This window comes from Globicephala melas, chromosome 1, assembly GCF_963455315.2.
Source record: "Globicephala melas chromosome 1, mGloMel1.2, whole genome shotgun sequence".
Classification (NCBI taxonomy): Eukaryota; Metazoa; Chordata; class Mammalia; order Artiodactyla; family Delphinidae; genus Globicephala; species Globicephala melas.
The window spans coordinates 73,876,246-73,901,857 of record NC_083314.1 but is presented as its reverse complement, the minus strand read 5'-3'; the positions used below and the strand labels follow the sequence as shown (position 1 = coordinate 73,901,857).

The 25,612-nt window shown below is 41.3% G+C and overlaps 2 protein-coding genes across 2 annotated transcripts in view; one reads left to right on the top strand and one right to left on the bottom strand.

Moving 5' to 3' along the window:
* Positions 1-25,612, top strand: part of LOC138842599 (uncharacterized) — a 120,606-nt gene that overhangs the window by 48,835 nt on the left and 46,159 nt on the right. The gene's annotated exons all lie outside the window — the stretch shown is intronic.
* Positions 7,365-20,962, bottom strand: CD5L (CD5 molecule like). The gene is made up of 5 exons (XM_070046844.1): positions 20,926-20,962; positions 10,669-10,992; positions 9,564-9,881; positions 8,690-9,010; positions 7,365-7,472 (listed from the first exon to the last, which is right to left on the bottom strand). The coding sequence occupies exons 1-5, from the start codon at positions 20,960-20,962 to the stop codon at positions 7,465-7,467; spliced, it is 1,008 nt and encodes a 335-aa protein (XP_069902945.1). The 3' UTR covers positions 7,365-7,464.

Sequence of the window (25,612 nt, the reverse complement as noted above, 5' to 3'; positions counted from 1 at the left end):
AGCAGCGGGTACTCTTAGTTGCGGTGCGCAGGCTTCTCATCGCGGTGGCTTCTCCTGTTGCAGAGCACGGGCTCTAGGAGCACAGGTTTCAGTAGTGGTGGCACGCGGGCTTTAGAGCGCAGTCTCAGCAGTTGTGATGCACAGGCTTAGTTGTTCTGCGGCATGTGGGATCTAACCGGACCAGGGCTCAAAACCTTGTCCCCTGCATTGGCAGGCGGGTCCTCAACCACTGTGCCACCAGGGAAGCCCTGTAGTTTGATTTTATTGGAACAAAATATGAAGAAGTACTAACATGAAATGAGGCTGAAGAGACACAGAGGATAAATCATGAAAGGCTTTAAATGCAATCCTAGGAATTTTGAATGTACTTTCCAGGTGGTGAGTTGGGCCAGGTGGGGCTATGATGAGCTGGAGAAAGAGTTCCTCATCCAAGGGAGCAGTTGCTACTCTGTTTCAGTTGGTCATTGCCAGGAGGTTAAAATAACATGTTGCTAGATCTTCTGACTGTCCAAGGAAATCAGAGTTTGGGAATTTTATGTAAAATCTACTAATTTTTAAATGTTTAAGACTAATTTTAAAAATTTTTTGAAAACAAGCATTTTTGTAGAGCCCCACAGCTTTGTGACCTCTGCTCTAGGTCATGGTCAGGGGACAGACACTACTAATCATACAGAAAATGAACTAGGGAGAGGATAACCTGGACATTATGAAGCTCTGAAGCAGGAGTAGGAATGGAGAGAAGTGGACTTAGTTAAGGAAACGTTTGAGAGAACTTGGCGACAGGCTGGACATGCAGGGAGAGAGACTTTTGTTGTTGTTGTTGTTGTTGTCTTTTGGCCTAAGGTGGAATGACAAGGCCACCAACTAAGATAGTAATAGGGCAGTAACAGAAAGTTCAGGAAATAAAGAGAAAATATTATAAGTTTTAGATATGATGAGTTTGAACATTTTGAGGTAGAAAAGTTACTCATTTTACTCATGAGGAATCTACAACTCAGCGATGTTAAGTAATTTTCAGAGTTTTACCTGTGATAAGAACTAAGGCTGATATAACTAACCCCAATGACTTTATCTTACACCTACATGTGCTGTCACACATAATAGCCACTAACGACGAATATTTTCTGAGCACTTGAAATGTAGCTAGTTCAAATTGAAATGCACCGTAAGTGTAAATTACATACGGGATTTTGAAAACTTAGTAAGAAAAAAGGAGATTGTAAAGTACCTTGTTAATTTTTTATATTGATTACCTGTTAAATGATAACATTTTGGGTATATTGAGTTAAATAAAACGTATTATTAAAATTAATTCCACCTGTTCTTTTTTTTTTACTTTTTTCTAGTGTGGCTACTAGGAAATTTTAAATTATATATGTGGCTCATATTATATATCTATTGGACAGAGCTGCCCTAGACCATGACCCTCAACAAGAAGGTGCTTTCTAACTCTGCCCACAGCCAGTCTGTAGAGAACACATGGGCCATTAGGCACACCTATCCCATTATCATGTGTTAAGCCCCATGAGAGTATGCCTTCACCTCAGAGTAAAAGAAAAGAAACCCAAGAAGGGGGGACTTCCCTGGTGGCACAGTGGATAAGGCTCTGCCCTCTCAATGCAGGGGGCCTGGGTTCGATCCCTGGTCAGGGAACTAGATCCCACTTGCATGCTGCAACTAAGGAACCAGCAAGCCTCAACTAAGGAGCCTTGGAGTCGCAACTGAGGAGCCCATCTGCCACAACTAAGGCCCAGCACAACAACAAAAAAAAGGTAAATAAATAAATAAATATTAAAAAAAAAAAAAGAAGAAGAAACCCAAGGAGGGGAAAGCATGGGTTAGGGGAAGAATAAAAGTGACATTATCTAGTTTCCCACGCACCTCCAAGGAGCGTTTTGGATCTAAGTCCTGCATTAGGAGGACATCATGAGATGAGGACATTCTTACAACTTTCAGAGCATCTTCATGAATTTAAATAAAATTGTGGGCCCATCTTACTGATTGCTTTAGGTCTAGGTGACCTTCCCCTCAGAATAGATTACTGGGTGGTCCTGATGAAGAAATACTGAGGACCTAAGTGAATCCCATGAGGCAAGATCTGAGTGGGACTCCTGCGAAGCATCTCGCAATGCTGGGGAGCTGGATATCCACCTTGGGCTCTCTTTTCCTACTGGAGAAACCACAGGCTCAGGGAGACCCTCTCAGTGTGGCACAGTGGCAGCCTAGGGGAGGGATGATGCAAAGTGAAACTGCTCCTTTACCCTTCTAATGTAGTCCTTCTCAGTCTCTGTGGTCCAGGGGTTCTTTTTCAGCCTCACCTCCAGGTTCTGGAATTTTCACAATGACGTTCTTATCTATGGATAGTTGCTAGTTGTTTTTCTTATGAGGACTGAAGTCTGGAATGACCTATGTCGCCATCTTGATGGCAGTACCTCAATTCATCTGTGTTTTAATAAGGAGGGCATGAGCTATAAATGTCACCTGTGTAAACAAGTTGATTGGTCATCCAACCGATCAGAATCACTCAAGGGTAATACGTTGTAGTGGTACCTCTGTTATAGACCTTAGTCCTCATCTTTTCAGATCCATAAACTTGATTTTATAAATGCAGTGAGAATTGATTCATTACTGATAAATGGGCTTATCTAACTAAACTTACACAGGACAGGTAAATTACCACATTATTAAGTTAAAACAGGAAAATTGGTTAGGGTTATTTTGGTTAGAAATACAAAAACCAATGAGATAGGGACTTCCCTCATGGTCCAGTGGTAAAGAATCAGCCTTCCAATGCAGAGGATGAGTGTTCGAATCCTGGTTGGGGAACTAAGATCCCACATGCTGTGGGGCGATAAGCCCATGTGCTGCAACTACTGAGCCCACACGCCTCAATTAGAGAGCCCACACGCCACAAACTACAGTGCCCATGTGCTCTGGAGCCTGTGTGCCACAACTAGAGAGAAGCCCACGCACCGAAATGAAAGATCCTGCATGCCACAGCTAAGACCTGATGCAGCCCCCCCAAAAAAAGAAAAAAATGAAATAATTCAATAAAAATTTAATATATATTAATATGTATACTACAATATATATTACATATCATGATATATAATATACATATATTATAAACCTACAACAGTTTGTCACAGAACCCAAGACCAGGAATGCAGTTGAATTCCAGGAAAAGATGAGAACCAGAAATTGCAAATGTTGTTCGGGTTCTATGTCTCTCATCTATGTCCCTCTCTGTGCATCTCGTTCGTTCATTTCTTGTATCTCTGTGGAAGGGCTTCCTCTCATTCTCTGATCTATGTGGAAAATGACCACCCACAGCTCCTGGGTTAATTTGTTACAAGTCTAGCTACTTGGAGAAACTAACCTGATTTCAATCAGAGTTCCTGTCTCCTGGGAAGGGTTGATTGATCTAGCTTGGACATAAGCCCACTCTTGGTATCAATCAACTGTAGCCAGAATAGCATGCTCATATTGTTGAAAAATACACCTTAGTATTTACCCAAAGAGTTTAAAACTTATGTCCACACAAAAATCTGCACACAGATGTTTATAGCAGCTTTATTTATGATTGTCAAAACTTGGAAGCACCAAGATGTCGTTCACTAGATAAATGGATACAAAAAAAAAGTGGTACATCCAGACAATGGAATGTTAGTGCTAAATAGAAATGAGGGCTTCCCTGGTGGCACAGTGGTTAAGGATCCGCCTGCCAATGCAGGGAACACAGGTTCGAGCCCTGGTCCAGGAAAATCCCACATGCTGCGGAGCAAGTAAGTCCATGCACCACAACTACTGAGCCTGCGAGCCACAACTACTGAGCCTGTGTGCCTAGAGCCACCGCAATGAGAAGCCCACACACTGCAAATAGAGAAAGCCCACGTGCAGCAACGAAGACCCAACGCAGCCAAAAATAAAAATAAATAAATAAATAAAAAATTGAAAAAAAAATTTTAAAAGTAGATTGTAAAATAATACAAAAAAAAACTTTTTAAATAAATAAATAAAAGAAATGAGCTATCAAGTCATGAAAAGACACGGAGGAAACTTAAATACATATTACTAAGTGAAAGAAACCAATCTGAGAAGGTTATATACTGTACAATTCCAATAATATGACTTTCTGGAAAAGGTAAAACTATGGAGACAATAAAAGGATCAGTGGTTGCTAGGGGTTAGAGGGGCATGAGGGATGAATAGGCAGAGCACATAGGATTTTAGGTAGGAAGACTATTCTGTATGATACTCTAATGGTGAATACACATTTATAAATTTATCCAGACCCATAGAACAACACCAAGAGTGAATCCTAATGTAAACTATGGAATCTGAGAGATAATGATATTTCAGTGTAGGTTCAAATATACTACTCTATTGGGAATGTTGAGAATGGGGCAAGTTATGCATATGTGAGAGCAGGAGGTGTATGGGAAATCTTTGTACCTTCCACTGTGTTTTGTTGTGAACCTAAAATTGTTCTTAAAAAAATAATAAAGTCTTAAGATACACAACAAATAATGTTGGCAAGGAATTCTCCAGGAGCATCTTGCATAGTTTTTAGAAAAAAACATATGTGTGGGGGGGGTGTGGGTCAGAAGACCATCAAAAATAAATATCCAAAATAAAATGTAATTTATAGTAAAAATACAGTGAGTGAGCCAAGTCTCACATTTCCTGATTAGCATGGAATATTAGATATCTAGGAGCTTTAGAGGAAGCCAAATGATCATCAGAAATTTTTTTGGTGAGCTTTGAAGGAATGCAATTGATTTTTTAAAATATTATTTATATCTGTTTTAGTCCGGCTAAACTAATTGCTGTAAAAACCTCCTCAACACCTCAGTGACTTAACACAAATAAGCTTTATTTCTTATTCATGACACAGTCAGCAGAGTGTGAGTCATTCAGAGATCCACACTGTCATTCAGAGATCCAGGCTCCTTCCATCTTCTGGGTCTGCCCTCCCCTAGGTCTTTGGGGTCTTCTCCAACAAGCCAGCAGGTAAGGAGAGAAAGAGCATTGAGAAGGCACACTATTGTTAACTGCCTTGATATGAAAGTGTCATAAATTATTTCCACTGTGAGAATGAGACATATGGTCCCACCTAGATCAAAGGGACACCTGGGAGCCCTAGTTACTTGAGAAGCCTGGGACCATCAGGCAGCAAGTCCAAATGGAGATTGATTGTGGCCAATTTGCAGCTGCAGCCTCAGGGTAAACTCCCAGTGGTGGGTCCCCTCCCCACTGGAGATTATGTGGGTGCTTAGTGTTAGGCTCTAGCTCCACAGACCTGGAGGCCCATTGCTGCCCAGGACTCTTGTAAGAAGGTGTAGTGAGCAAGTGCATGCTGAGCACTTTGTGAGTAGCTAGGGATCTGGAACTGGGCAAGGGTCAGGAGAGGCTGCTTACAGGACAGGTACTTGGAGGATAAGGTGTATGCCAACTGGCAACTCCTAAAATACCCAATGGGTAAAATTCTCATTGAATGAAGAGCTCCAGTTTACTGCACTTCTTTGCTAGGGTTGGGGCAGGAGTCTGATTGGGGTATCTTCTATAAGACAAACTTGGGATAGACTAGTGGCATGTCCAGGAAGAAGAAACAAACATGAATATTTGTGAGCACTGTCAGTCACTGTCACTATGCTAACTTCTTCAGGCTCTGATATACTATTTCATCCATGTCCACTTTGGAAATCAAGATAAACAGCCATATTCTTGGGTCAGGGAACAACTTTCTCCTGGACAGTGCTAATAGGCTAGTGTCAACTTTGACTTTCAGCTTCTCAGTTTCCTCTATTTAAGTGACACATTTGTATTAGATGTCCAATGCTACCTATTAGGCTACTGTCATGTCTTGCTTTCTGCGTTGGATCACCCGGCCTCCTCTAAGAGGTATTATTTTTATCTAATTTGTTCTCAGGGGTCTTGTTAAGTAGGAATTTTACAAAAGAAATTTTAGTGTAGAAATTAAGGGGAAATCAAATTTCCTTTTGTGAAATGCCAACCCTGTTCTACTCTACTTAGGATAAAAGAGCTTTCCAATGACTCAATCAAGGCAGTTCAGCAGGTCTCTAGATTCTAGATGTAATACTGTGTGGTTTAGGGAACATGATACTAGTCTGTAGGGAAAACCAGGAGGACCTGAGATAACTGATCAGTTAAAGGCAAAATCTCTTTGAGTAGACAGGATAGATCTCAAAATGTCTGTTAAGGCATTTTCTTCTCTTCTATGAAGCTAGGTTTCTTTACATATTTTCCCATTATAGGAAATAGACAGGGAGAAAGTTCTCCATCCAGAGGAGAAAGCTATATTACACATAAGATTGCATCTGCTGGCAGATTGCATCTTCTACCTAATCCTGCCTAAAAGGTCATCCCTGTAAAGCTGAGACACCTGCTTCCTCTTGGGTAGAAAGAGTATATCACAGAGAGAGGCAACTGTTGAGACTGTGAGAACTACTTTATTAGAAAGCATAAAGGTAGGCATATTACAGGTACTCGACTTGGCCTCAGAATCTAAAGTTGTCAGTTTTTAGAATTAAGTCATGATTCTCTCCTTAGTAGCATTCTATCTTGCCTCAGACTTGCAGATCCTAAAGTCCGAGTTGACAGAATTAAAATTATATCATCTGGTTGGCATGAGGCCTGACTCTGGACCTCCCTAAACTCTTTCTGCATCTCTTCCTTTCCCTTCTCCTAGTGGCAGCTCCATAGCCAATACATTTTTCCTTGGAAAAATTATAGTGAATTTATGAGATTCTTCTTGTTCAATGTACACCATGTTGGCAAGATGTATATGGATGGTCAACAAAGATATTTTATTATGGGCATTCAGGGAGTGTGATCTTTTTTTCCAAGTGTCGTGAAAAGGTCTAGGATTACAGGATACTGCACTGCTCTTGAAAGAATGGTCTACTCTCATCAAAGAATAGGAGAATATTCAGATGTTAATTGTTGTGATCCCCTGAAGGTTAAGAAAAAGCATTCAAAAAGACTCTAAGCTTTCCCTCAACTTTCATGTAATTGTTAACCCATATTCCCCTTCAAATGTTCTTTTGTTGTCTCATTCCATTCATGTTCTTTACAGACATAGATCTTGTCTTGAAAAGGGCCTGTAGTGGTCAAAGTAACAGGCCTGGGGATGCCAGGCTGGTTGAGAAGAAGCAGGAGAGGCCAGAACCAATGCCAAAGGGTCAGCAGTGAGGAGAGGGCGACTGGGAGCTCATCTTCCCCAGCAAGAGAGAATTCAACAACTCATATCTCCAGGCAATGATAGGGGTGCTTGGCTCTGAGAGCAAAGTATAAGCAGAGTGTTCAGATTCCTGCTGAGGGGCTGAGGGAGTGGTAGCTAAGCCTGCAGTCTCAGTGCTCATGCCAGGCCATTCTGGCCCAGAAGAAAGCAAAAGACACAGGGATCCTGCAGGGATCAGGTCAAGCATCAAGAAGGCCAGGCTACAGTTCTGTAAAGAGAAGAAGAATGTACAGTAAGGATGGGGACATGCCAAGAGGGGATTATTTCATTCAGACCCAAAGAGGCCAAGAAAGAAGACTGGGTTCCAGAATAGGAAACAGAGACCCTCCCAGACATAATCACACACATATCTCACACTGATGTGGACCATGTCAGAATCTGGTACAGTGTCCCAGGCACTTAATTCAACCAGCTCCCCTATGAGTCACAAACAGTATTCACATATATTAACACTTCTCACCCTCACACAATCACAAAACTCTTCAAGAGGAATGGGACAAGTGTCTCCCTTTTTAACAGTGAAAATACTGAGGTCTTGAGTAGTTAAGTGACTATCTAAGATTAACTAGCCTCAGAATGGCAGCAGCAAGGCTCAAACCCTAGTCTTCTGTCACTAAAGCCCTCCTTTTCTGGGCACTAGCTGCTCTTCATATCTTTGGTCCACTATCAGCTCTTACGCAGTTCCATAGCTGAGCATTTAACCAGGCAGCCCTGCATGCCAGTTTCCCACCCTGATTAAAAAGCTGGGCTTCAGAACTGTGACTCTCTTGAGTCAGTCACCCAATGGCTATGCTTGCATTTCCGGACTCACATCGGGGACAGGATCTCTTCCTTCACTCCCCCATAGAGGTCTGCAGTTCAGGGTTAGTATCCTGGCTTCTCTAGAAAGACACTCATGGGCATTCCCAAAGAGCCCCCCAGCCCAGCCCCATTCCCACAGGTTAACTTAATATCTGGAGAGTGACAATAGGTAGAATGAGATGGGACAATTTTCTATAGTTTAAACTTAGAGTTTGAGGACTGAGGTCATCTAAGACAACTAATTCTGAGTTAAGAGTCAATACTGGTCATTTTAGTTCTGCCCTATCATTTGAAAACAATTTTTATGATTTTGGAAAGTTACTTATTGACTGACTCTTACTTTTTTCATGTTTAACATAAAAGTGTTAATTCAATAATTTTCAAAATGCTTTTTGTTCTCATATTCAATAACTGTATGGTATGGGGTTTATTATTATTATTATCATTCTATTCACTACTAGAATGTCTCAATTAAATTCCTTGAAGAACACACAAAGTAGGTGACAATTATGGGCAGCTGTATGGCACTGGTAGAATAACCCTTATCCTCAGAGTTCACCCCCACCACACTCTTCTTCAACTCCCTCAATGTCAGTCCCCTTGGGTTCCATCTACAGGACTTACCTAAGCAGGTCACGGCCACATCTTCCTTGTGGTTGCAGTTGTGATGCCCCCAGAACCTGTGCCGACATTGCTCCAGGGACTGCTCCTTCCCTGAGCAATGAACATCATCTAGCCAGATGCGGCCAGCTCCAAGGCCAAAGTTTCTCCGGGCTTTGGCAGATAGAAAGATTGACTCCCCACAGCCCAGTTGCTTGCACACCACCTGTTCCTCCTTTTCTCCCCAGCCATCATCACAGACAGAGCCCCATTCGCCCTTGTGCAGCACCTCCAGTCTCCCAGAGCAGCGGGTGTCTCCTCCTACCAGCCTCAACTCAAAGGGATCTGCAGGGTCAGGGGATGGAGAGAGGCATGGAAAGAAGAAAAAATAACATCATCTACATCCTCATTCAAATCCCATCAGCACTTTTGAAACTCTTTACCTGTGTTTCTGTGATTATATGATTAGTTTCTGTGATTATAGCCCTTGCTCTAGGTTCCAATCCATGTGGCCCAGGACTGTTTCCTTAACTAAGATCTTTTCACTTTCCCATTTATTTTATAAAAATCTAATATTTATGAATGACTTTCTAGTCGTTTTTTAAAATTGGAGACTTCAACAAGTACATGGAATGGTGTGTCCTTTTCCTATTATATAGAATTCAATATAATAATAGTTCATATTAATACATCGCTTAATACATTTAAAGCATTTTCATATACAAAGGTAAGTATCATTATCTCCATTTTAAAAACAAGACAATTGATGAGCAGCACACTTAAATAACTTTGCCATGGTTATGTGATGCATGAGTAGTTCTCTGTAAACATTGGTTGAATAGAATTCCATTTAATCAAATTCATGAATGAACCTAGTCGCTGGACTTATAGGCATTACCTTCGCATTCGACCCATGTGTCCTCATCATGGGTGCAGTTATTGTTCCCCCAGAGCCCAGAAGGGCAATCATGAAGGTTTCCTTCTTGTCCTGAGCATGACACCTCGCTCAGCCAGATGGGCCCTTGGCCCTGTGTATCCTTGTTGCAGCATCTTTGGGTCAGTGTGGCCCTCCCACACCCCAGCTGCCGGCACACCACCTTCGCGGCTGAGAGATTCCAGCCTGCTTTGCACACGGTGCCCCATTGCTCTCGGTGCTTCACCTCCACTCGCCCTTTGCAGCGACCAGGGCCACCAACCAGCCGCACAGTCTCTGGAACTATGGGAAAAGAAAGATGAAGCGTCTGCTCTTTGTAAGAACACATCTTTCCCAGAAAACGGGGCTCCTAACACTGAATTTTTCTAAGAAATAAGAATGAGACCTCAGTATCAGGGCGCAAGCATTTAGTGATTGTTTATCTGATAACAAACTGTGGGGTAACAAAGAGAAGACATGAACTAGTCCTTTAGCCAAATCACAGTCTAATGGAGGAGGAGATAGACACAGAGAGAGAAATTATTAATACATAGAAAGCAAATATATGAATGGAGCAAAGGAATACAACAACAACAACAATTATATATATATATATATTCACATATATATGTATGTGTGTGTATATATATAGCTAGATAGATATACACACAGTTGTTGTGTGTTGGTTTCCTATGAGTGTCTCCTGTCTACCTAGCTAGATGGTGGACTCCTTGAGAACTGAAAAAGCATGCATTATATTTTGGGAGCTCATTTCTTCCCCATAACTCCACCTGAGCTCTAGATGCAAATGTTTAGTGGTTGTTGGATTTGTACATGTTTGTGTGTGTGAAGAAGAGAAACAGGTTCTCATATAGATTGAAACTAAGAGAAAATCATTAGCTCAACCAAGGATGAGTAGCAATTCTACCTGAGGATAATGTTTGTCTCCAGTGTCCACAACTGAGGAAGTGTAAGATGTGAAGGACAAGGAGCCAATTAGCCATTAGTTCATGGTGGAGAATAAGGACAAAGAGTGGTCATGTGGGGTGTGGGCAGCTGGCAGATAGTTCTTGAGCCCTGCCATACTCACTTTCACACATAGCCCCTGCATCCTCATTGTGGGAGCAATCAAAAACATCTTCCTCTTGCTCACAATGAATCAGTTTACTTTCCATCCCACTGCAGCTGACCGCTTGGATGAGGACTTTTTGGTCTTTTTCTGCCAATGGCTTATATAAAGTACCACTGGGTGTCCCTGTGGCTGCTCCACAGCCCAGCTCCCGGCACACCACTTCCACATCTTTCATGTCCCAGCCGTCATCACACACGGTGCCCCACTGGCCGTCCCGTTCCACTTCCACCCGCCCTTCACAGCGATGGCGACCTCCCACCAGTCGCGTTCTGGATGAAGACTCTGCAAAGAAATGAGATATTGGCTGGAGATCTGGGAGAAGCCCAGAGAGTACTCAGGCATGTATGCAGTCTTCTTAGAATTCTTCCACCACTTCCAGTGCATGGAAAATTGAGGGATGAGAAAGGAGGGGCCAAAAGGGAAGAGGAGCTTCAGAACGCCATCTCTGAGTTCTAGCCCTGCTACACTCTTAATTGTACCCTACCAAGAAACTCCATTTCAAGACACCTAGATATGACTGCTAGTTTTTGAAAACCAGCGGTCATATCTAGGTGTTTGAAGATTAAGAGAAAGAGGTTGGTTGAACATCCAGCAGAGTTTTTAGAATCACTGGCGGTCAGGATAAGAAGGACCTATAGAGATCATCAAGTCTACCCCACCATTTCACTGATGAAGAAAATGATCCTCATGAAATTCAAGGTCATATGGCCACACTGTCAAATAGTGGAAAACCCAGGTCAGAACAGGAGTGTAGAGATGATATCTGTTTTTGTCCTTTCTTCCTCATGTCTCTGTCTCCCCCCATGGCAGCTAGATTGAGGCAAGGTGTCTGGATATAATTTGCGCTGAACAACCTAACTCTCTCTCCCAGTATCAATGATCCACCACCACTCATCCTTGCTACTTCTATGACATTTTCCCATGTCCAAGAACCCAGCTCAGAAGAAATACAGAGAATACTGGGCAAAGGAAGAATCAGAGCCTCAGAGTCTCAGGGCCCCAAAACTGAGTCTAGAGGATTCAAGGGGTTGGGAGTAGGAGATATGCTTCACAGAGCCTCCAGATAATTTCTGAGGAATCCAGGATGTGTTTCTGCTTCTTGACTACAACTGTGAGGTAGAAAAGACTAATAGAAATTCTTTCCTTTCTACTAAGACTTAGACATGGAGTAGAGACGGTTGTGTAGGGAGCCCAGGGAAGAGCCCACCAGGAAATAAACTTCTGGATACTACATTCCAGGTATTGTTTTATGAACTCAGAGAATAGTGATGACAAGATAGTTAGCATTGTTGCCCTCAAAGAGATTATATTTAATAGGCTTGAGGCAATCCCGCCAAGTCCTCTCAGCCCCAGAGTGATAGAGTGAGAAAAAAAACTAAATTTGCCATGCATCCATGGAGAGGTCTGTTGAACCTGGAGGGGCCACATTCAGACTGGTGGTCTGTGATCTGTTAGAATATGAACAGTATAACATGTGACAACATGGGCCACATGGAATGACCCAGATCCCTGCAAAAAATGGAATACAATTTCTCAGGACAAGATTTTCCACTGCCTACCTTGTCTCAACTCTGCATAAACTCCCTAGAACTTGGCATCAACCCCAGAAGAAGCTGTTGAGTGAAAAAAGTCTGACATGATTTTAAATCACACTGGGAAGTTTATGTTCGGTTTGTTCATTTGTTTTTGTTCTTCTCCTTTTCTTCCATAATTTCTTGAGGGAAGCAATATGAAGAATGGAGGTTAGAGATAGAAATTAAAATAAAACTATAAAAACTAAGAAAAGTCTCCATTTTTGCACACCAAAGTTTAAGGCATGTATATCTGAGTACAAATATAATTCAAGAAGAGTCATCTAGGAATAATTTTTGGGTCATTGTAACTAAGATTAGAGCTTGGATAGGCATTATTGTGTACTCCAGCAAATATTAGCTATCAGAATCATGCATATGTTATTTCATTTTATTTTGAATGATAAAACTCTGGTTTTAAATAAATGTTCATTTTCATGAAGTGGAGGACTAGAACACCTCCTAAGAAAGAAGAAATATGTTTTTAAAAATAGACAGAGAGACAGTGTGAAAGAGAGAGAGGAACACAGAATAAGTATAAAAGAAATCCAGCTTGAGGGGAGAGAAGGTCTGAGAAAAGACTTGAAAGCTAGAGAGAAGAACAGAGGGGCTCGTCAGGGCAGTGTGTCCTAGGCAGTGTGTTAGCTTACTTTATTAGCTGAGGTCTTGAAAGAGGGACCCAGGGGTGGAGGAGAAACATCTTAGGATGTGAGAAGGCTATAAAGAGAGCAGGTGTCTCCCGGCACTTGCAGTAAGGGATAGCCCTGGAGGTCAGAGAAGAAGGACCAAGTAATCTGAGTATTGGACTGAAACCCAGAAGCAGCACTCCTTTAAGGAATCAAACTGCATCTATCAGGGTATAAAATCCTCCACATTCATAGAGGAGTTTGTAGCTGCCCCTCTCTGGTAAAGCCTCTACTATCAAGAGAAAGACTAGGCTGAAGGGAATGTCAAAGAAACTCATAATCCACAGCCAATCCCCTTGATTTTGGACCATCAGAGCCTTCCTCTCCCACAGACTAATTCTCTCTGTGCAGCCCATTTCTCTCCTCAGTTGAGCTGTTTGTGCTCCGCCCAAAGACTCCTCACAGAAATGGCCAGTGGTGGCTGAAATCCAACCTGCACTTTGCTGGTGAAGCCATATGCTGCACAGAAGCTGATGCATTTCTAGTTCAATTGTACCATTAAAGCTAGCAGAGAGAACTGGAAATGGTAGAATTCAGCAGGGCAAAAGGAAGTTTGTTTCCCAGGGGGTGAGGTGTCTTCTGAGCCTGAAACAAAGCCATCTGCTACTTAGATGTGGCCGAGAGCCTTGGGTCACAGAAGCCAAGTGGAAAGGAATCCCTTTGCAAGATAAACCACCCAACTTTTTTCTTATGTGGAAATCTACCCACATAAGACTGAGTGGGTGGGTTGGGAAACCAGAAAGGAAATCTACTTGGGCTTTTTTGAACCAGAGGCTCTCTCCATGGCCCAGAGAAGTTTCAGAATTTCCACTCTCCAGAGCTTAAAGTCCTCCCTCTTAGGAACCCAAAAATCTTACCTGAGAGGCCAAGTCCAGTACAAAAGGCTGAGGAAAAAAGATAGAAGTGAATGAGATCATGTAGTCAATTTCCAAGGCTTTGTTCAAAAATGCAACTCTCTAGAAAGTCTTTGCCAAACTTTGTGGGACAGTTAGGGTGGTAAATACACAGCCTCCAAAGTTAGTCCTTGTTGGGACCTTTTCTTCCTGGAATGACCAGTCTCAAAGGACACATGGACACTGACTAGGAACCACAAAACCAGTTCTACCATAGCTAACTGACCCATCATGTTCCCTTTACATCTGATGTTGGCTCTACCCCAGGCATGGATGGATTTGGTTTTCTATTCTAGTCAATTAGACTGATTGGTGATTACCACCTAAAGTAAAAGTGTGGTGATGCAGCATCTGGGCTCAAAAGGAAAGCATGCTAGAGGTCTCCGGGCAGACACACTGGTTGGGGAAGATAAAAATGTCATAGGAAACAGCACAGAGCATAGGGAAAAATGGCAGGATATGTCTGTGTTCACTGACACAGCATTTAGACCAGGGTCAGCAAACTTCTTCTGTAAAGGGACAGATTGTAAATATTTTAGGCTTTGTGGGCCATATAGTCTGTTTTAACTACTCGACTCTGTCATTGTAGCATTAGTGCAGCCATATATATATAAATGAATGAGCATGGCCGTGTTCCAATAAACCTTTATTTATGGACAACGAAATTGACATATTTTCATGTGTCACAAAATATTATTCTTCTTTTGATTTTTTTCCACCATTTAAAAATGTAAAATCCATTCTTAGTTTGCAGGCTGTAGTTTGCTGAACCCTGATTAATAGGTCAGAAAGCAGTTCTACATTGAGTTCCAAACTTCCAGGTTTAAGCACCACCACATCTTTGAACCACCAGAGTTTCTCCCTACAGGATGTCTACATGATCAGACTCTTCTATTCATTAGGCTCCCTCCTAATGCTGTAGAGAGAGTCCTGAAACCTGTTGCATGTCAATGGCCTTTGAACTGCAGAACTCATCATCCCAACCCCGCCTGCCATCCCATCTTATAGGATCTTTCTGAAGGAGTCAATACCTTTGGACTTCCAGCCTAGAGCTTTTTAGGTAAATCTATGTATTTCATTGGCTTGTCCTGGAATATTTTCTTCCAAATACTTGCTTTCCAAATAATTTCTTAATAACCCCATGTCCTTAGTTTTCAGGATATGGCCACTCCCAGACACAATGAGACCTTGTGTGCAATTGTCTAAAACTCAAAATTATATTATACATAACACCCTACATGTCTAATAAAGAACACAAAACATGTGTACATGCAAAGGAAACTGAATGTGATGAACCTGATATGTAGGTGTGAAAGTGACATAGCCCAAAAGTGACTTGAATACTCTGTAGCAGGGTGGATGACTATGGGTGTCACAGATAAGGAAAGCTTCATGAAGGAGGTGTGACTGAAGGTAAGTCTGAGAAATTCAACAGCACCTTCATAATGGGTGGGACTATCTGTTAGGTGATATAAGGGGTATATAGATGTTTAAGCATGTGGCCAGCACCCTGCATAGAGCACACAAGTGTCCAACTGAGAAACCAGTGTGGGCTTCAGTGATGTACTGGATCAACAAGATAATTAAAATGGATGTGATTGATTAGGGAAGGGACCTAGAAGGCACTGTTATCTTGTGAAAACGTGCCTAACAAACGTCTGAGGAACATACCATTATCTTTATTTCATAGATGAGAATGAGATTTCAGAGAGATACAGTAACTTTAAAATTCAGACAGCTAAGAAATCAAAGAGCAAGGATTGAAACTCAGATCTCTTTGATTCCAAAATCCCCATTTACTCTAAATTAATCTAAGCAATAAGAAACTGGGAAAAACTAGGGAAACATTATATGAAACACATTTGATAAATGAAACACAATATGATAAATGAAAGTTGTTTGGCCTGCAGTTCTACTTCCTTTTCTTGCTTTATCTGCTGCTAACCTTGGTCCATTTATTTGTCTTTTTATAAATAGTGCATTTAGGAAAATTTATGTACAAATTTGTTAGTGCAAATATAGGGAAATAGGAAATTTTCTGGTAATCAAGGTGGATTATAAATTGGGTATAGATTAAGTGGCTTTGGGGATTTAGAATAATTGCCAGGTATAGAGAAAGGAGGAGAGCAAGGAAGAGCCTTTCCTTGAATGATACATAGATCTGCACCAGATGGGCAAGGAGAGGATTCCCCCAATCAAAGTTCCAGAGTATTCTGAAGCCTAGACCAAAAGGAGCAGAAATACTCACCAAGGATCAAGAAGAATAGCAAAGCCATGACCCAGGTAGCTGGAGATGGTGAGCTGAATCGTAAGGCTGGCAGGAAGCCCCAGAACAGCAATATTCAGCTTTGGTTGCAAGTGTGCTGGGAGGAGGGAAGGAGGAAGGTCCTGCCTGCACCAAAGGCTTTATCATATGACCAGAAACCAATGGGCTCAGGGGGCAGAACTGATAGAGCTGGACTTGCTGAATTCAGCATGTCCCCAGAGAAAGGGAGGTGGCCGGAACTGGCAGAAAGATGCTGAAAACCAAAGAAAACAAACAAAATATTCCCAAGCTGTTATGATTTGGTTCAGCTGTAATCCCAGCTCCATCAGTCTCTGCTTCAGTCCCTTCACTATGTAAACAGGGGAAACAACTCCCATAAGGAAAGGCAAGTACCAAGAATGGGGTCACTTCACATTAGAATATCAAGCAATGCTTGTCCCCCATGTATGGTGTGTGGGGGGCAATAGGCCATTTTCAATTCTCTCCTTCCAGGTGGAAGTGACCAGAAAATATAGAAGCCAGAGATCACAGAACAACTCCAGAGTTGCCCTTGTGGGCACCATGATCCAGAGTCAAGATGGTAATCCAGAGTCAAGGTGTCAGTCTCTGCAAATAGGGCTGGATTTATTTCCTTCAAACCAGCTTTTCCAGTGTTAAGCAGAGGACCTAGGACTTGGGTCTGCTTTTCTTCTATGCTTGTCCTCATTTATGCCCATCTTTGGAATTTGAAGGGAAACAGGTCCTTATGGTAATGAAATCAAGTTGTTCTTAAGTCTAAGATATGGTGGGCAGGGATTGAGTAGCAAGACCCTCAGTATTCCCAGGTCCCCCTGCCTTGCTATTAAGTATAGCTTTTTTGTTTTTGTTTTTGTTTTTGCGGTACGCGGGCCTCTCATTGTTGTGGCCTCTCTCGTTGCGGAGCACAGGCTCCGGATGCGCAGGCTCAGTGGCCATGGCTCACGGGCCTAGCCGCTCCACAGCATGTGGGATCTTCCCGGACCGGGTCATGAACCCGTGTCCCCTGCATCGGCAGGCAAACTCTCAACCACTGCACCACCAGGGAAGCCCTTAAGTGTAGCTTTGCTTCAAGAGCTATTCAACTCTAGACTACTCAAGAACTCAACTACATATGCTAACATCACTCCCTACTATTTCAAACAGGGTAATTTTGTCTCTCTAATGAAACATCTTAGCTTCTTTGTAATATTTGGATCACTCTATACAAAGATTGGTTCATTATAGGTATTTATTTTTAATCCTGTTTTTCTTCCTATAACTTCCATATTATTATATTCAGTAGAAATTTTTTAGCTGCCATGTGTGTTAGGTGAATGCGATGGGTCAAGGGGGTACATTGATGAATAAGGGAGAGTTTGGTGCTGCAAAATGATATGGTCTAGTAATTGTAATAACACGTAAAAACAGCTGTAAGAGACGAAAGTATAAGAAACTTTGGGAACACAGTGGAGGAAATGGTCACCTTGACTTGGTGCAAATAATAGACTTTAGAGAGATGATGACACTTGAACAGGAATTAAAGGATGAGTAGCATGGAGAATCAGAATGGGAAAAGACTTTGCTGTGCATATGCAGACAAATGAAACAGTATTACTTATTTAAGCGATGACAGGTAGTTTGATATGGCTGGTCACAGCCTGCTTGGTGGTCAGGTGTCAGGAGATATTGGTGTTGAAATGTGAAGACACTAGGTGATATGAAGGTATCAATAGGATCCAGATGATGGAGAGTCCATTATAAATGTTTTGTAAATGCTAATTACTCACATTCCACCCTCTGCAGATTCTGAAATGTTGCAGTAAGAGACACAGAATTCAGAAAAGGCTCAAAACATCAGCTTTACTTTGAGGAATCTAGATTAGTTTGCAACTGGGATCCAAGATCCTATGTTTTTACCTTCAGCCTTCAGAAGTCAGACCTGCCCTACTGAGTTTACCCGTGGAGGAGAAAAGACTTCATGTGGCCTGTGGGCAGACAAATCCACCAGAGAGCTCCGGCTTCAAGATTGAGATATATTTCTCCACATATAATGTAGAAGATTAAGCGAAAGAAAAGGAGAGAAAAAAATAAAGACAAAAGCTTTCTCCCAACTATAGTATTTTATTAACAGAGTCAAGAACATGAAGAAAGGAAAAGGAAGCTTTTTCAATCAGAAAGAGCATTATGCTAAGGGAACAAAAAAACCATTGAAGGATGGTATGCATTTTAGAGCATGCATTCTGACTGCAGCCTGAAGGAGGAATTAGAATGGGGGAAGTCTGGAGTCAGGGAGATTCATGAAGAGACCACTGCACCAGTCCAGAGAGAGCAAAAGAGAGTCTAAACTGTCAGGGTGCCAAAGGGTGTCCAGGGGAGGGGATGGATATGAGAGAGAGTTAATTGTAGAATCTATAAGAAGACTTTGCTCTTTGGATGTGACCATAAGGAGTAAGTAGTCATTTAAGATGATTCCCAGATTTCTGGAAGGAAAAAATGTGACAGAAGGTGAAAATAAAAATAAATGTCAGCTACGGTAGGTAGAAAATAGGGCACTACACCTCATAGTGTTTTGGGGGTGAAATGGAGGATAAGTTGCTTAACAGGAGTCAGGGAGTCTGGATTGGAGAGGAAACTTCTGAAAAATGGTAAGGGTCTGAAATAATCACTGAGAGGGAAGGAGACCCTGGATAAAGACAAGCACTGGATTGAAAACCTGCATTTGCTAAGCGGCACCAATGTGCCCTGTCAAGCTACAATCAAGAGGTCAGTGTGAGATTATCAGCCTGACCGATTCAAAGTTGGAGCCTTGTAAGAAAAGTGTGTTGGGAGCCTGACAGAGTCAGGGAGTTTGAGATGAGAAAGCAACTCAAGTGGCTGGCAAGACTTAGAGATCAGGAAATGGGTTGATAAAAAGTGAAAACAGAAATAAGTGGTAGGAAAGAGGATCTTACTGAGGAAGGGCTGGGGAAAAGGAAAGTGATAGAAAGTTCAAGTGATGGAAAGTTGTTCAGAGATTTCGAGAGGAGTGGTTAGGGTTTTAGAGGAGAAGCAGTTTTGGGCAATGACAAGTCCCAAGTCAGGGAACTGAAAAAGAATGAAGGTAGAAGTTTCAGAAGCTGAGAAGTTTAGGGAATTGAGAAGGGGTTATCAGTAGGAGGCTTATCCAGGTGAAGAAGATGGGGTGGGATGCAGGGAGTGGTAAGCCCAAAGCAGTGGAAGTAGATACTTGTCTGAAGAACATCAGTATATAACACACGTAAGAACATAGAAGACCCTCTCTGGGATACTGTAATGAAGGATGAGCTACATGCTCTGCTGGTTTAGCATCAAGGTGAAATCCCTCTGACAAATAACTGAATACGTCAATTATTAGTGGTCTCTGTGAGAATAGGAAACCATCTGAGTTGTTCCCCTTGCATTCCCGGTGTTTGACATGGAATAAATGATTGTTGACTCTGTGAATGAATAAATGATTATATTATCAGGCAAAGAACATCACTGAGCAGTTAGAACCATAAGAAACATCGTCTCGGGACTTCCCTGGTGGCTCAGTGGTTAAGAATCCTCCTGCCAATGCAGGGGACATGGGTTCGATCCCTGGTCTGGGAAGATCCCACATGCCGTGGAGCAACTAAGCCCATGTGCCACAACTACTGAGCCTGCACTCTAGAGCCCATGAGCCACAACTACTGAGTCCACGCACCACACCTATTGAAGCACACATGCCTAGAGCCCGTGCTCCGCAACAAGAGAAGCCACCGCAAGGAGAAGCCAGTGCACCACAACAAAGAGTAGCCCCTGCTTGCCACAACTAGAGAAAGTCCACACACAATAACGAAGACCCAATGCAGCCAAAAATATAATTAATTAATTAATTAATTTAAAGAGAAAGAAACATATCTCTTGTCCATCATGTCCACATTGTCTTGTATGGGCTGGGGGATAGAGACTTTAGAGTCCCTAAGAGAAAAAAATGGCATGAAATAATTACTCTGTCTATCTGGGGTGTGCATAATCAAAGGATGATCTGAAGAGCTAATAGGATACTAAGTCAATCAGGTGTCTACCACCATAATAATGGGATAGATATTTTCCAGGAAGACCCATTTCAGTCACTCTTGGCGGGACAAGGTTTTTAATGTGCACCTATCTCATGCAGGATTGGCTTTAGAACTGGGTGGGGCTGAACTCACAGGTAAGAGTCACTGACGTATGCTTCCTGGGTGGGAGAAGGTAAAGACTGACATCCTGAGATGGTTGTCAGAATGACTGGGGCTCACAGGCTGCCTTTCTATAATAATTGATCTGAAATCAGGCTTCTGGTCGGTGTGGCTGTCCTTTCCTGTGTACATCTGTAAACCCCTGTAAATAGCACCACTGATTCCCTTCTGTTGCTCTCATTTGTTTATCTGCCTCCCTCTCCCATAGCGACCAGGATGGAGAAGGAGCTCAAAATAAGGAATAGATCCAGGACTTGGGATTGAGGGAGCATGAGCACAGTCTTCAGGTATTTAGAAGAAAATTTCTTTGTGGTATTCCTGAGGAGATAGCAAGACTTACATATGGACACTTCTGGAAAACATTTATTTTCAACTCATCATGAGAAAAATCTGAAGACAAAATAGATTGTCCCAGAGGACATGATCTATAACTGCAGATGTTTATTCATATGGCCTGTTAATAGATTCCATTATTTATGGTTGGGTGATTATTATTAATTATTTTGTTGCCACCAAGTCTCAAAATTGCAAAAATATTCTAAACATGGTCAGGAAAAAGATCCTAAATCCTTATTAAAATACCAGCATCACCTCTGTTGGGCTGAGGGTCCTTGTTCATGCTGAAGGACAGGCAGGACACCTGGGCTGTGGCCTCTCTCAGGATGTGATAAAGGCTTAATGGCCTCTCACTCTTCAGGTACCAGAGGCAAGAAATCCAAGAGAGAGGAGAACGGGTGATGGCAGCCAAAAGAGTAGAGTATGCAGGGAGGAAATCCTGTAAACCTGGCTGTCCTGTGTGTATCCTTCCTGGCTGTCCACTTCCTGCTGGCAGAAAACTGGCCCTAGCTGTTCTTATGTCCTTGGTGTGTGCTCTGGCCAGGGCACTTCAACCTGCTTTTCTGGACTTTCCTGGAATCATCCTTAGAAAGAGGCATTACAGTGCAAAGGCTAAGAGCATGTGCTTTGGAGGCAAGTGGACCTAGTTAAAATTCCAACTCAGTCACTTAATAACCATGTGGCCTTGAACAAGTTACTTTGACCCTTTGGGGTAGTTCTGTTGAAGAGGATTTATACCTTTTTTGCTAGAATGATCAGTTTTCATTTCTGCCTTTTATTGAATAACTATTTAACTAATTTAATCTTGCTTAATCTACTTTCATGTTCCTTTTTTAAATGGGAAATCAAAAATGACAGCAAAGCAAGTAGCTTATAGAGTGACTCCTCAGATAAGCACCAAGCACAGAAGGCCAGCTCATTTCCTAATAGTAATTAGCCTTTATTAGTTTTTCTGTGCCCCAAAGTTGGTTCCCTGGACATCCCTGATCCTAAACCTAGTCCCTATGAAAGACAGACATTCCCATGTTTTAAAAAAAAGCCCATATTCTGGTAGCATAAGGATAAATGGTCAGTATGGGGCCCACGAGAAGACAGCAAGAGGAGCTGTCTGATGAACCAGCCACAGATTGGGCTGTTTCCCAGGGGTTACTAGACATCACTGCACTATGCTGCCTCATCACTATACTTCAGTAAAAAAAAAAAAAAAAAAAAAAAATTTAAAGTATATAACAATTGTAAATATCTATGTAGCCAACATTGTAGGACCTAAATTTATGATATAAATATCTACATATATGAAAGGAGAATTAGACAGCAAAACAATAGTAGTAGGGGGGAATTCCCCAACAGTCCAGTGGTTAGGACTCCACTCTTCCATTGCAGGGGGCACGGGTTTGATCCCTGGTTGGGGAACTAAGATCCTGCATGCTGTACAGCATAGCCAAAAATAATAATAATAGGGGACTTCAATACCTCACTTTCAACAATGGATAATCATCAAGACAGAAAATCAATATGGAAATATCAGATGTAAACTACACATTAGACCAAATAGACCAAACCTAATAGATATATGCAGAACATTTCATTTAACATCAGAAGAAAGCACATTCTTCTCAATAGCATGTAGAATATTCTCCAAGATAGAACATATATTAGGCCTCAAAGAACTAGAAAAAGAACAAACTAAGCCCAAAGTTAGTAGAAGGTAAGAAATAACAAAGATCAGAGCAGAAATCAATGAAATAGAGATTAGAAAGGTGATTAAAAAAAAGATTAATGAAACTAAGAGCTAGTTTTGTAAAATAGATAAACAAAACTGACAAAACTTTTGCTAGACTAAGGAAAAAGAGAGAAGACTCAAATAAATAAAAACACAGATGAAAGAGGAGACATTACAATTGATAACACAGAGATACTAAGGATCATAAGAAACTACTATGAACAATTATATGCCAAAAAATTAGAAAACCCAGAAGAAATGAGTAAATTCCTAAAACATACAACCTACAAAGACTGAATAATGAAGAAATATAAAACCTAAAGAAACCAATAGCAATGGAAAAGATTGAATCAGTAATCAAAACTTCCCATAAAGAAAAGTTGAGGACCAGATGGCTTTATAGAAAAATTCTACTAAACATTTAAAGAAGAATTAATACCAATCCTCCTCAAATTCTTCCAAAAGATTGAAGAGGAGGTAACACTTTCAAATTCATTTTATAAGACCAGCATTACCCTGAGACTAAAGACAGACAAGGAAACTACAAGAAAAGAAAATTACCAACCAATATCACAGATAAACATAGATGCAAAAATCCTCAACAATTTATACTAGCAAACAGAATTCAACAAATTATTAAAGGATCATATACCATGATCAACTGAAATTTAGCCCTGGGTGCAAGGATAGCACAACATTACACAAATCAATAAATGTGATACAGGGACTTCTGTGGTGGTGCAGTGTTTACGAATCCGCCTGCGAATGCATACAGCAAGGGTTTGAGGCCTGGTCCGGGAAGATCCCACATGCCGTAGAACAACTAAGCCCCTGAGTCATAATTACTGAGCCTGAGCTCTAGAGTCCGTGAGCCACAACTACTGAGCCCCTGTGCCACAACGACTGAAGCCCACGTGCCTAGAGCCCATGCTCCACAACAAGAGAAGCCACCACAATGAGAAGCCCGCGCACTGCAATGAAGAGTATCCCCTGCTAGCTGCAACTAGAGTAAGCCCACATGCAGCAATGAAGACCCAACATAGCCAAAAATAAATAAATTTTTAAAAGAAATGTGATACAGCTCAGAAACAAAATGAAGATTAAAAGTTGTCTGATCATCTCAATAGATGCAGAAAAATCATATGACAAAATTGGATATCCTTTCATGTTAAAAACTCTTAAATTAAATATAGATGGAATGTACCTTAACATTAAAAAGGTCATACCTGTCTATCTATCTATCTATTTATTATATATATGACATATATATATATATATATATATGAAAAACCCATAGTTAACATCATATTTAACAGTGAAAAGCTGAAAGTTTTTTCTCTAAGATCAGGAACAAGACAAGGATATATAACTGCCCCACTCCTCACAGAAGACTTTGTCTTTTTTCATTAACTCTTCCTACCCTGCTCCTCCTTACTTCCTGAGGGGTCCCAAAGAGCAGCTAATGTATCGAGAAGAAAGTGAAGAAAAAAAGAAAAATGACACTGATTACATCTCATTTCCTTGCTGCAGACTTCCAAATAGGAGTCATCCCTAAGCTGAGAGAGGGGTGAGGAAGACACCATCAGATGAGAAAGTCAAGTTCTAGAATGGATCAGATTTGTTCCATCATTTTCTTTTCTTTTTTTAAAAATAAATAAAAGAATTATTTATTGATTGATGTTTATTTTTGGCCATGCCATGCCATGGCATGAGGGATCTTAGTTCCCAGACCAGGGATGGAACAGGTGCCCTCTGCAGTGGAAGCCTGGAGTCCTAACCACTGGACTGCCAGGGAATTCCCTGTCATTTTCTTTTCTTTTCTTTCTTTTTTTTACTATCTGAGGAGACGACTACTTATTGATACCTGAAAGTGATTGGAAAATTTAGAAGACGTGCTAGAGATTTCTTTTAGTGGTGAAAAACCAGAAGATTCAATAAAGTTAGGGTAAGTTATTGGAAATAATAAAATTAATTTGTTTGCACCCTACCAAGAAAGTTAATAAACTGAACTTTAATAAACTCATTAAAGTTATACTCAATAATGCTTTGTGGAGAGGATGTTTACCTTGGAAATGAGAAGAAGAGATGAGTACTGTAAAATTGGGCATTGGGAGAACAAAGTTTGCAGCAGAGATGACCACCGTCCAGGTTACAGGGGAGAAAAGGACAGGATACAAAGTGCATGCTGATCATAATGTGACTCCCATTCAAAATGAAAACTCTGGTTTATGCTAATAAATGTTTATTTTGAAAACACGTATAGTCTGGTATTGGGTACTTTACACTGAGTTTCAATATCAGACATATGTGAAGGATAGAATAAAACTTTCATACCACAACTCAGATGTGAAAGAATTTAAACTGTCCTTTTTATCTATATAACCAATCACATCTTAATTTTGAGTTCTCAGCCTTGATAAAGTCATAAGAAAAATTTATGTCTGATCTGAAAATCAGTGTGGTTTTGGTGAGAATGAGCCAACAGTGAACACTGTCTTCTCTATTGGGTAACTGAGAGTAGCAACAAATTTTACATATTTCTGTAATTTAGCAAAACAACTGGCTACTAGGGAAATCTTGGGAGAAATTTGTACCCAAGAAATTCTAAACATTTTCACCACATTAGGGCATGATGTGAATTGTAGATCCAAGGGAGATAATGGAAATGTTTTGGTGGCAGCTGGTAGCAACAGGGTAGTCGTTTTGCCTCATTTGTATGGAAAACTTTGCAAAGGCTCTGTGCTGCCTGCCCTGAGGTAATTCAGCAAGCCGGGGGACTTCAAATCTGAAAAAGTTCTATCCAGTCTTGGAGGCTCTGATATTAAGAACTGGAGATGGCAAAGTCCATTTAAGGCCCAAGTCTCACTCAAAGTGAAGCGCACCAACATAAGAACCACACCCTGGGCAGGGTCCAGCTGTGAAGGCTCAGATCCAGAAGATTGTTCCTAAGAACTAACCATGTCTGCACCTGCTCCAGGGGACTTCCTTCTGGATCCTTTCTCCAGAAGTTGTGCAACACTTGAACAACTCTAATCCATACATTTCTGTCACAGTGAAAGAAATCTGTCACAGTGAATTATATTTCCAGAGCCCTTAACAAATGCCAGACACTGTTCTAGGAGCTCTATATGAATTAACTTATGTGGGTAATTTTATTACCCTATGATAAGCAAACTTGGTGTAGTAACTAACAGACCTTAATTAGATGAA

Bases quoted from the DNA above. Each gene is read 5' to 3' on its own strand.
- CD5L (XM_070046844.1), bottom strand. From the start codon at position 20,962: ATGAACAAGGACCCTCAGCCCAACAGAGGTGATGCTG. The intron at 10,993-20,925 runs GTATTTTAATAA...ATTTCTTTGCAG, and splicing joins GCCCAACAGAGGTGATGCTG to AGTCTTCATCCAGAACGCGA. The intron at 9,011-9,563 runs GTAATGCCTATA...CTGACCCTGCAG, and splicing joins CACATGGGTCGAATGCGAAG to ATCCCTTTGAGTTGAGGCTG.